This window comes from Cottoperca gobio, chromosome 9 (genome assembly GCF_900634415.1).
Source record: "Cottoperca gobio chromosome 9, fCotGob3.1, whole genome shotgun sequence".
Lineage (NCBI taxonomy): Eukaryota > Metazoa > Chordata > Actinopteri > Perciformes > Bovichtidae > Cottoperca > Cottoperca gobio.
In genome coordinates, this window is record NC_041363.1 from 14,612,512 (window position 1) to 14,625,105 (window position 12,594).

The 12,594-nt window shown below is 42.1% G+C and overlaps 1 protein-coding gene across 1 annotated transcript in view; it reads left to right on the top strand.

Moving 5' to 3' along the window:
* LOC115013291 (zinc finger SWIM domain-containing protein 6-like) overlaps window positions 1–10,768 on the top strand; it is a 45,582-nt gene extending 34,814 nt beyond the window's left edge. Inside the window, exons 11-14 of the mRNA XM_029439483.1 lie at window positions 5,278–5,435; window positions 5,556–5,719; window positions 6,937–7,018; window positions 7,118–10,768. Of these exons, the coding sequence (XP_029295343.1) occupies window positions 5,278–5,435; window positions 5,556–5,719; window positions 6,937–7,018; window positions 7,118–7,983 (1,270 nt within the window). The 3' untranslated portion in view covers window positions 7,984–10,768. The remainder of the gene's footprint in view (window positions 1–5,277; window positions 5,436–5,555; window positions 5,720–6,936; window positions 7,019–7,117) is intronic.
* Window positions 10,769–12,594: the final 1,826 nt, after the last annotated feature.

Here is a 12,594-nt window from a genome sequence, read left to right on the forward strand (position 1 = left end):
AGCTTTGCTAACAGATTTAAGTTTTTAAGCACCTAAAACTGGAGGATCGCATTCACATTTGTTCAGATCTCTCCGTGTGCAGCCTGGTGCATGCTTGCCCTCCCCAAACTGTACGTGCAGTCACCATGGCTCAATTATGGTGATCAGACTGTAGTTTAGAGATGCAAGGATGGTAAAAAATATAAAGCCTTTTATCTTTGTTTTCTTATGCATCTGTGTGAGTCTGTGTTTAGTTTGGGGTTCTGTCCTGTTTGTGGGTCTGACTTTGCATTTTCCATGTGATCTCTCTATATTAAGCTCCTGTGTGTATTCATCTGTGGACAATGTGTACATGTGTATGTGTGTTAATCAGTCTGCGCTGCTGTGTTTTGATGTTGTGACTAGTGGGAGCTGGATCAGTGAATATTAATTACATTAATGAGAGTGTAATTAGTGTGGCTGTAATGAGAAGGAAGCACACACACACACACATGCAGGGCCAACAGGGAGAGGGCAGTGTGGGGAAGATGTTTGTTGTGTTTCTACAAAGCTTCTCACAGAGTCCATCGCTGAGAAACTGGCAAATGATTAGTGAATGAATGAGAACTGCGTTTTTTTTCTGGCTTGTACCATCGTGTGTCACAGTCGCACCAACGGAGAACAAAAGGAAAACAAACGCATCATTCACACTTCCCTCCAGTTAACCAGTTAGGAGGTGTCAGGCATTGAAATGACTTGCCTTCAAAACCAAAACAACATGGTTGGCTTTCTCACACTGGCTGTGTGGTTTCAAGGTTGCACATCCAAGTGTCCCCTCCTTGCCTCTAAACCCAAGTACCAAATCTGTTTTCCCTGGGTCAGCTACTCACATCCCGACCCCCCCTTCCTCGCTACTTCCCTACTTCCACATTTCCTCCCCATAACTCCTCCATCCTCACTTCTGTGGTGTGAAACCGGCGATTTAGAATAATATGGCCACTTATGGGTGCTCCTGGGAGCCAGGGGTGTCTACTCGGCACATAATGAATGTGTGTAATGTAGCGTAGTGTTATATGATAGCATATACCTCCTCGCTCCCACGGGACGGCGGACAGTTAAATATAGAGGAGGAGGTAAAGGAACCAGGGCTATTTTAATGGACCCATTATAACACTATCATTGATACGAAGAGAGAGGTAAAGTCTAGCTCTCTCGCTCAGTTACACACACACACGCACACTTTTTCATTTGCTTTCTCCATTTGTTTTCTCCTTCACAGTTGCTCTTAAACCAGTTTAAGGTTGCTTCCATACACAAATGCATATCCAGTATTTTAAGGAGTGTGTGTGTGTGTGTGTGTTTTTGTGCTGCGCATGAAGTTAATTAAAGCTTGTGAGAGCAGCATATGCTGTGAGATAGCTTGGTGTGAGCAGCCAACACAAAAACAGAGAAGCTGCCTACTGGTTCACGGGCTGCCCAGAATTTGACTGCAGCCACAGAGAAAGAAGCTCGCTGCTCCTCTCCGGAGACTGTCCTTATCGCAACTCTTTGGAAGCCAAAGAGACAAATCCCTGCCGCCTGTTATCATATGAGATTTCCATATGAGATACGAGTCTTCCAATGCTAATGAATCTAGATCCTCTGTAATCCACAACCTTTGATCCTCTGCATAATCCATAATCTTTGAATATACCACGCTGTATAGCATAACTGTAGTCTGAGGATAAAATAATCAACAAACTAGTAACCAATGACATACCAATGACACTCGCAGGTACCGTAAACTCTTTTAGTAGGCCAACCTGTGTGTATAGCACTTGTCTTTTTTTCTTTTTCCATCATTTCATGATGGAAATGTTTAAACGAAAAAGGCAAACTTCAAATTAAGATGCAGGGAATCCATATTTGCAGTAGTGGAAGAAATGTATTGATTATTTCACTAAATAAAGTAGTCATACCGTGCTGTAAAGAATATTCCATTACAAGTAAAAGTCCTGCATTCAAAGTTTTAATTATTAATTAATCATTACTGATGCATAACATGTAAGCAGCGGTTTAGTGTTCTGGTCGAGGTGAAGCTAAGTGCAGCACACAGTCTTCTTGGGTTGTCAGTTTATAAACTGATCATATGCTTTGTATATAGAGCCCTAATCTGGAAAGTAACTAGTAACTATTGCTGGCAAATAAATATAGTGGATTAAAAAAAATGCTACATTTCCCTCTGAGATGTAGTAGAGTTTTATATAATGGAGTTGCAGCTAAAAGTAGCATGAAGTGGAAATACTCAAGTTGAGTGCAAACACCTCAAAATTGTTCCTAAACTCTGAATTTGAGTGAACTTAAACACATACTGTAACACATGCACACACAGATAATAATAATAATAATAATAATAATAATAATAATAATAATAATAATAATAATAAAAATGATGATGATGATGATGATGATGATGATGATGATGATAATAATAATAATAATAATAATAATAATAATAATAATAATAATAATAATAATAATAATAATGATAATAATAAGAAAATTGTACCACTTCAATCTAAGCATTTATACCTCACCAAAACTACTTTACCATCTCCATACATACCCCGGAGTAGAAAGTATCCTTGTGCAAGTGTGTACCGCTAAAGATCTTTGTGCATATTCATGTTGTCATTTAGTTGACTGATTACATCCAACTAAGTCAGAGAAAATCCTACAACCTTCTATGCTCATAAAAGTTGTTTGACACTTCTTGGAAGAAAAGAAATGCACAGAGGTCAAGCTAAAAATAAAGCTGTTTTCCTTCCTAGATTACTGAGAAGTGAGACTGAGATATTCTGGAGCTTTTCACCTGACAGTGAGGACTCTCTGATGAAGTACATGCTGTGTAGAAAACAATGCTTCACCCAAAGCAGATGTCATTTCAAGCATCCGAGGCACTTAAGAGGAGTGAACTAAAATGTGGGGTTACATTTGGGGTCGTGTATGAGTTGATCCCCCCCCCTGTCAGCCATTATGAAGGTCTCCAACTCTGAGTTTGTGTATATAGTGGAGGTCATCCAGCGGATGTGACACTTAGTTGATAGATGTGTGCTTGATGGATTATAAAAGTGAAGGGTGTTTACAGTCGGAGGGGGAAAGGAGCATGATATAGAGAGGTCAGTAGTCATGGTGACGCTGACCAGAACTCCCAAAGGGCCTCAGGATTTAGGTAAAACCTGACTGGACTGCTTTTTATCAAAGTCTCGCTCTTTCTTCCTCACTTTAACTTGTTTTGCATCATCGTATATGTGGCTTTTAATGTGTTAACTTGCAATTTAGTCTATGTGCTACTTACTATTCCATAAATAATCCACCAAATCTACTTAAACTTCAACCATGAGTCATTCCGAAATGTCTGATTACCGAACTGTGTCCACTGATTACATGGCGTCTGTCTTCCGGGGTCCCTTACAGACTCCCTCCACATTGTCAACCTTGAATATTTCTGGTATGATAAGTATTGCTGTGTCGCTCTCAGATGTGACAGGGTGCTACAGTGACACCAGAGCTGCCCCCCCCCCCCCTCTTGCTGCTCCACAGAGTGATTGATTGCCTCTTCCAGCTCACTGTTAGTGTTTTATATATCATTGATGATACACATTTATACCCCGCCATGGAAAGAAATATGAGCATAAGTTGGTGTTTTAAGCACACTTGACATTGAGTTGAGAGTTTGTGTTATTGCAAAGAGAATATGATCATGTCTATAACCAGTGTGCATCATTTTACAGTACTTTACAAGGCGCTCGGTGGGAACGCACCCATAGCAGGAAATATACCTTACTTGGGCTTAGATTGAATGCTTCAGAGCCATCTATTAGGATCTTTTCATCGTTTATTTTTTTTCTTCTGGTTTCTCACGGAACAATAGCCCAGTAAGGATTTTCCTCCCAACATTTTGAGGAGGTTATTTTTCAGCAACCCAGGCCTCTCAAGCTCCTATCCAATGGAGGCTTCTGGCTCTCTAGTGAAAACCAAACAAAGACAGGAATGTTGATGAGGCCTCCATCTTTACCAGGGACCTTTTTTTTTTGCTTTGCTACACCCCAGGAACCTTCCAGAAGGCCCCAGTGTGGTGTATGCTTTTAGCAGCTCTTTAGATGTGTGTGGAATGAACCCGGCTGTTGCTAAGGCCTCCAAACCTCTTAATTTTACACCAAGTGTCAGTGTTCACACTCGCATGCAACTCGACTGGGTTTTTGTCACCTTCTCTCTCTCCAGGAGACGAGCCCTGCTTGTGCCCTCTTGGGCAAAACTGAGTGAAGAAGATGCTGTTTTTGTACATGCCTTCATTCAGGTGGCAACAGTATCACATGCACTTTGCTCTGAAATTGAAACTGGCATTTAGCTGGGCTGCTTTGATGTGTTTTCAAAAGGGGGTGTGTGTGTGTGTGTGTGTGTGTGTGTGTGTGTGTGTGTGTACTTTTCATGTGTGTGTGTGTGTGTGTGTGTGTGTGTGTGTGTGTACTTTTCATGTGTGTGTGTGTGGGCACTTTTCATTCATGTGTGTCGGTATTTGTTTGATGTGTGTCCAGCCTTACGGGGCTGGAAGGTGAATTCCTTAATTTCCCCGTGGACTCAATTAGCTTTGTGATTGGCTGAGAGAAGGCCAGGTTGTGCTGTCTTCTGAAGGAAAGAAGACCTTTGAAACGGAGGTGGGAGCGGAGGGAAGAGAAGTGAAGCAGAATAGGAGATGAGCCGGCCACAGTGGTAATGGTGCTGGTACTGGTGAAGACTTGGCCCTGTCAGTATTATTATAATGAGAGAGAGAAACTAGTGAAGCCCCTTCATCCACTAGCAGGTGTTACACAGCTCTGACTTCATTATGACCAATTAGAGTGAAGAAAATACTATTTATACCGTGGTTTCTAGGTGATTTAAATACTAGGTTGGAAGTAAATTGCAGGGATAGGCTAACTGTAATCCCCCTATGATCACTAAAGTCATTTTCATTTTGAAGTCACTTTCAGACCATCATAATGAAGACTTTTTTCTGTCTGAACAGTATTTTCTTCTTTCTGATTTCACTGTGATTTTAATGATTTGTGATCCTTTGGTGTCACTCTGCCTCTCTCTGATGATCATTCACTCTATTGCTCTGCTATTCTGTCTTTCTTGTCTCAACATTATTCTCTTTCATGCTCTGGTCAATGGTCACTTAATATAATCATCAAATATTCTCAAAACATTATAACATTTGATAACATGTATTGAACTAAATAGTTTTCTCCAGAAAAGCGTTACTTTGATCTAATTTTCTGTCTGTTGCTCCGCCAGGTTGCCGGTGTTGGAGTCGACGGCCTCGTCCGGTGACCTGTCACGACCCCACCACATCGTGTCCGTGGTGCCCAACCGGTACCCGCGCTGGTTCACCCTGAGCCACATAGAGTCTCAGCAGTGTGAGCTGGCCTCCACCATGCTCACTGCTGCCAAAGGTGCGGATATATTCTCAAATACACACAGGAACAGAGTGTTAGTGAAGACTCTCAGATAGTATTAGCAGCACACACATATAGTCCTAGTCTAAAGCATTCCTGTGTTCGAATCCCTTCTAGGTGATAGTCGCAGGCTGGAGACAGTCCTGGAGTCCATCCAGAAAAACATTCACTCCTCGTCTCACATCTTCAAACTTGCACAAGATGCGTTCAAGATCGCCACTCTCATGGACAGCCTGCCTGACATCACACTTCTCAAAGTCTCTCTGGAGCTGGGACTGCAGGTACGTAAACACGGCCACGGTGTTTGTCCAAATGTTCGTCACTGTGTATTTACTCGTACCTTTTTGAGGAGGTTATACATGTTCAGGTGCGTGTACATCAGGCCTTGCTAAATCACAATTTTAGTGTGAACCGAAACAAGATTTCAGATTTCCAGATGATTATGTATGTGCGATAGTGATATTTTACTCGTATGAAGTTCATATATAAGGCCACTGTTTCTATTTGAAACCCCTTTGGATTTGATAATCTTTGATATCTTACGGCTTTTGAGGATGAACTCTATTGTACATGCCATAAGGGTACACTTATCTTGAGATCTGTTGGATCCATGGAAGACTTTGTTCTGGTGTTTGTGAAACTTGTAAAAAGTTGTGTTGGCATTTTCGTCTTGTAATATGGGAACATCACGAGGGAACGGTATTTCCACCTCAGGGTGCACTCGTTCCTCTGACATGGCTCTTTATTTTATTGCCATTATATGACCATGCAGCACGATCACCAGGCCTCTTGTCTACCATGAGATGTCTACCATACCATTACAGATCCAACTATGTGTATCCTTTATCTTTCTGAAAATGTAAACAAGCATGCAGATGACTCAAAGGACTACATTACAAGTGATTATCAGACTGGGATAAAGCTGCCACTTCATTGTTTTTTCTGTCGTAGGCAAAAACATCAAATTCTCCTTGCAGTCATTCTTTATTTTGATTGTGCACCAGGTTGATTGTGTCAGTGGATTTTACACAAACAACAAAGTGGTAGAATGCATTGATGCAAGCATGCCTGTATTACTGTAGTAAACAAAGCTGATTTTGGACAGACTACATTCCTTGTAATGCTGCCCATGCGTTCCGGTATTTACTTTGAAGGTTTGCTTGAGGGTTTGTCATCCTCACAGCAGCTGTGTCCCTCAGCCAGTCATAAAATACAAATGTGAAGTGAAACCGAAAGACGGGTTGAGTATCTTTGATGACAAAACAACCACAGAAAAATGAGTCCCTGTTTAATGATTGTTTACAATATAGTACAATCTTTGCCCTGACAGTTCTTCAAACATACTGTTGAATAAAATATAAAAAATAGTCCTATGGGAATTGTGGTAATATTTCTGTTTCCTTGTGCAGTTGGTTCAAAGTTAAAGAGTTTAATGTTGTTTAAAGTATTTTCTCCACAACTCACCTGTCGTTCCCCATTTCTTTTCCATCTCCATCAGGTGATGAGAATAACTCTGTCCACATTAAACTGGAGGAGGAGAGAGATGGTGCGCTGGTTAGTCACATGTGCCACTGAAGTGGGTAAGTGTGCCTGGCTCCTTAAATGTGTCGGTTTGATTGTTTCAAAATGTGCTTGATCTAATCACTTTCTCTTCATTCTGTCCTATTTGTGTGTGCCAGGTGTGTATGCATTGGACAGCATCATGCAGAGCTGGTTCACCCTCTTCACCCCGACAGAAGCTACCAGTATTGTGGCCACCACTGTCATGTCCAACAGCACCATCGTCCGCCTGCACCTGGACTGCCACCAGCAGGAGAACCTGGCTTCATCCGCCCGCACCCTCGCCCTGCAGTGTGCCATGAAGGACCCCCAGAACTGTGCCCTCTCTGCTCTTACACTCTGTGAAAAGGACCACATTGCCTTCGAGACAGCCTACCAGATTGTACTGGACGCGGCGACAACAGGGATGAGCTACACACAGCTGTTCACTATAGCACGCTACATGGAACATCGCGGTTACCCGATGAGGGCTTATAAGCTGGCGACGTTAGCCATGGCTCATCTGAACCTTAGTTACAACCAGGACACACACCCGGCCATCAACGATGTGCTCTGGGCCTGCGCGCTCAGCCACTCGCTGGGGAAGAACGAGCTAGCCGCCGTTATCCCCCTGGTGGTCAAGAGCGTGAAGTGCGCCACCGTGCTATCGGACATTTTGCGGCGGTGCACGCTGACCACGCCGGGCATGGTGTCGGCACTGCACAGCCGCAGGAACTCTGGGAAGCTGATGTCCCTGGACAAGGCGCCGCTCAGGCAGCTGCTGGACGCAACCATCGGGGCATACATCAACACAACACACTCGCGGCTCACACACATCAGCCCGCGCCACTACAGTGAGTTCATAGAGTTCCTGGGCAAGGCCCGGGAAACTTTCATGATGGCTCACGACGGACACATTCAGTTCACCCAGTTCATAGACAACCTGAAACAGATCTACAAGGGCAAAAAGAAACTTATGATGCTGGTGAGGGAGAGGTTTGGCTGAGGGTGAGGCTGGGGGTCGCCCAAAAGCTGCCCTCCCACTCTAGTACTTTTCTATTAACTTGAGTCTGCCTTTTGAACTTCTTTTGGACTTATAAAATAGACAAATAAAAAGAGGGATGTGACTTGTAGAATGAAGCAAAAAGAGAAAGGAAAAGATGACAAAAAAATCAACAGAGCCACACGCGGTATTATTGTTCTTGCTGTTGTTATTGTTATAAACATTATTACTATTATTATTATTAATAATATTATTACTACTATGTGTACAGAAGTGTTTTTATTTTTCAGAAGAGAGGAAATTTGTCACGTTGTGAATGTTGTGTGTATTTCTCTACATGTGTGCGAGAGGAAAATGAAAAGTGAAATTGCTTTTTTAAAATTTTTGTTCTTTTATTTTTATGATTTAAAGCATCTTCTACAATAGCGCTCATGTAAAAACATAAAAAAGAAGAAGAAAAAAAAAAAACTACGTCTCGGCATCCTCAAAGAGAAACTAAGGCTTTAAACCACACAGAGCACCTCCCTCTGTCCAGACCCTCACTAGTGGGCGCTGGGCAGCACTGCACAGCTTTGCTCGGCTCGGCACAGCTTGGGTTAGCACTGACAGAAAGCCGCTATCAGCATTTCTTTAGACACAGCAGTAGTAGTGGCAGCAGCACTTGAGCAGCCATTAGTTTTCTCTGGGTCCCAGGCATTAGCTTCATTACACACAACAATGCTCTTAGCTAACTCGTGTTGTTGTTATTGTTGGAATAGTCCCCACCTCCATAACGACTACCTGTTTTAGACAGAGGACAGTATGCAGGCGTTTCAGTGATGGCACATTACACAAAGATAATGAGTATTATTGTTACATTAATGTAATTTAGTACAGCTGGGATTTTTTTTTTTAAACGGCCCAAGTTTGACTAAATAACCGTTAAAGTTGAGTTTTCTAGTTGAAGTAGATACCCAGAGGGAGACGACTACCTCATGAAACGGTATTGAATCTGCTCCCCTCTTCTTCTTTTTTTTGTTGCTATCATGATATGTGTCATCGATGATAGCTGATAATTAAACAGGAGAGTCACTAGTGAGACCAAGGATACGAGGAGAAGTGGAGTCAGATTCCTGCTGAGTGTTTCTGCGCTCGGCTCTGCTGTACGTCACTGCCCCGGCGTCGGTACTTACACCCCAAAAATTGGCTCTAACAGACTTGTAAGATGTGTCAGTATGTCAGTCCCCTCTCATCTCCAACAGCCACCATTGTACGGTATTTTCAGGCTAGGCCAGTGTCATTTCCCTCTGTGCATGTGAATCATAGAAATTAGACTTACTGTTAAAGTTCATTGTGTGGAACCTTCAGTAATTGTCAACCAGAACGTTCTCAGGGATTTCTCAACACAGGAAAAAAGGCGGAACAAATGAACGACTGACTACAGGAAAAAGACAAAAACATGACGCAACATGAGCGAGCATTTATTGTACTCTGTATATATGCCATAGTATATGTCTGAATATGGAGGATCTGAAAGTATATGTTAACTAATTTATACAGAGTATTCTATGTAATGTGAAATACTTGAAGCCGCTGTAGTTTGCTCTCTCTCGCTCTCCTTCTTTCTTTTGTCTTCTCTTTCTTTCTCTTTTGTTGAAAACGGAACATATCAGAAGGACTAGACTGACCTTGTTGGCGGCTTTTTGGACTCACAAGGCCTCATGTGTTCATACTTGAGATGCTGGATCTCCTCATGAACTGCAGGTGGAGTCAAATTGGTGATGGCGGAGAAAAACATTGTTGTTCATTCCTGCTGACTAAATCATAGAAAGGGGGTAGGAGGTAGACTACTTCAGGCAATTGGTCGATAAATGTTTGAAAACACAATACAGGACTTAATTATGCATGTAAGCTGTTGCACTAGCCTAGTTTTCCATAGGATCCTATGGGGGAAAAACTGTAATGTACTTATACAGGAGCTGATTGGGGATGAATCCGATTAAAAAATCATGTATTATGTGTTCAGCCTTACATGCATTTAAAGTCATCTCTTGGCTGAAGTCTGCCTCATGTTGCTTTAATATAACCCTTGTCAGAGAAACTTAATCATTGTGCAACTCAACAAGACTCACATTGATAATTATGCACAGGTTCAATCTAGCAAAGATTAAAAAACAAGTCTCCTCAGTTCTCCCTTTCATTCAACGCAGCATTTCCAGTGTCTCCTCCGCAATGTTCAGCTGTCCTATCATTACTTGCCTTTTTACCTTCTTTATATGTCTGATTTTTCTTTTTCTGTGCATCTTTTTCTATCTTGTGTTCATTAAAGATGAAAGCAGCCTTTTCTCTTGCCTTGTCTTAACGCTTTAAAGTAACCAAACAGGAGATCTATCTAACAACCAAACGCGTTCTAAGAGGTGAGAGACAACCCACCTTGGTCCCAGCTTTAGTGTCCTTAATTAGTAAGTGAATGGCTGTGTAACTCATGCTTTAACAAAGCAATTCCTCACGTGTGTTTGGTGAAAAAATACGTTGTCCAGTGTCTCTTGTTCTCTTCAGAAACAATTTCCTCTGAGTCTTTTTTCTTTTTCTTTTTTTTGTTTGTTTTGTGTAGAAATCTTCTGCTCTCCCATTTTATTTATTACAATGACCCATGTATACATGCTTATGAAATTAAGATTTGATACACCGATATCAATTTATTTATGTAACTAAATCACTGTTTTATAATCTTGTTAATGAGTCAATAATTGATTTTTTTTGTTTTTGTTTTTTTGTTTTAATAAAAGTTAGTTTTTTGAAATGTATATTCACGTCCTCTGCTTTTTGTTTTGGACCCCTACACAGGAATGTTTTTGTTTTTTTTGTTTCTCAGAAAGTGTGTCATGGATTGTTATTGGACGCGCCCCGTGAGCTTGAAGGAGTGAGTTGGTCGGCGTATCAGCGAGTGCCGATCAGTCAGGATAGTTCAAATCTCCATCAAACAGCGGTGTCAGAGAGGGATCACTCTCACTGGCAGCAGCTTTCATGCTGTCATCTCAGGCGAGCTGACGAGGAATATGAAATGTATCAATTGATATTCCCATGGTCTTTGTAGCTTCTGTCAAGCAGCCAGGCTCAGCCAACCACAATAACCTGTTTACATGCATCTAACACTGACAGTGGTGCCACAGGATGACTAAATCAGTGTATGTAGTTTGTCAGGTGTGTGTGTTTGTATAGACATGTTTTTGTGCGTGCTCCATCTTGTTTGCATGCCTGTGTGTGTGTCTGTCTTCTTGTGTATGTGTGTGTGCGTGTGTTAAGGCCTTTAGGGAGTGAATGGGAACAGGTGGTAGCTCCAGACTACAGGAGCTCCTGACAGCAGTAAGGTCCCCAGACTCCCAGCCCCTCATTAAACATTGACACAAAAACACTGCAACTGTCTGTGTGTGAACAGTAATGAAGCGCAGACTGCTACACCGGTATACACATTGCAACTTAGCACAGCACGAGCTCTCAGTCCACAGTGTGTGTGTGTGTGTGTGTGTGTGTGTGTGTGTGTGTGTGTGTGTGTGTGTGTGTGCGTGTGCGTTCCATCTGTGTGCGCTCATTAATGTGGCACATTTGTCCATAGAGGTGTCCGCTTAGATATTGAGGAATTTGTCAGGTTTAGCTACAAAAGCATCCGGCTGCTGACAGAGGCCAGACAGAACTGTCCATTTGTTATGTGATGGATGCCTGCCTGTGAGAAAAAGTGTGTGTGTCGGAGCATAAAAGCACACAAGCATCTGTGTATCCATGCAAGTAAGCGTACAGTTGTTCATGTGTGTGCGAGACCACTTCCTGTGTGTCTGACCTGTGCTCAGGTCTCTGCTCAGTTCCAGTTGGTAATGACATCCCTTGGGTGTAGCGCGGTGCAGCAGCCTCCTCCGGTCTGTCTCACTGTATACTCCTAATGACATCATGATCACACACCGGCCCCTTTCATGCCAAAAGCCCTCTTCCTCACCATCACCATCAAAACTCGTATCTAGAGCATTCACTCCCTCTCTTTCACCGTCTCTTTCTCTCTTTCACACACACACTCACTCTGCCATGGCTCCCCCAGCACATCAAGGCCATGACATTTTCCTGTAGAACAGCAGATCTATTATTCTTAAGCTTATTTTCCAGTCAAACCAAAAGCTAAGTGTTGAGTCTGAGTTTCAAATGTGTTGCTTAAAACATAGATTATAGTGGCATGCAAATTCTGCAAAGCTAAATGTAGTGGATCTTATATTTTACCTGACACATCTATGGTGTTACACAGTAACATCTATAGGGCTGCACTGATTCTGGTATATTTATCTTCTTTTTTATTTTTATGATATCCTCAATGTCAGATTTTGCTTTTATTCATTTTTATGTTGTTTTGTTTTTTTGCCCCGTTGTGACCTCAGCTCCCCGTGGAAATTGTTGGAAAAGAGAAAAGTGTTCTTTTACCTGTTATCCAGCAGCTTGTTGCATCTTCAAAGGCAGTTTTGTAATCTCACAAGTATCTGTACTTTCAACTTGGAATTTTTCTCTTCTTCTTTGTTGGAATACGTGACGTCCGCTGCGCAGCCAGCAACTGTGGCCAGCAGTTTGTGGAAATATTGGATTTACCACAAACAT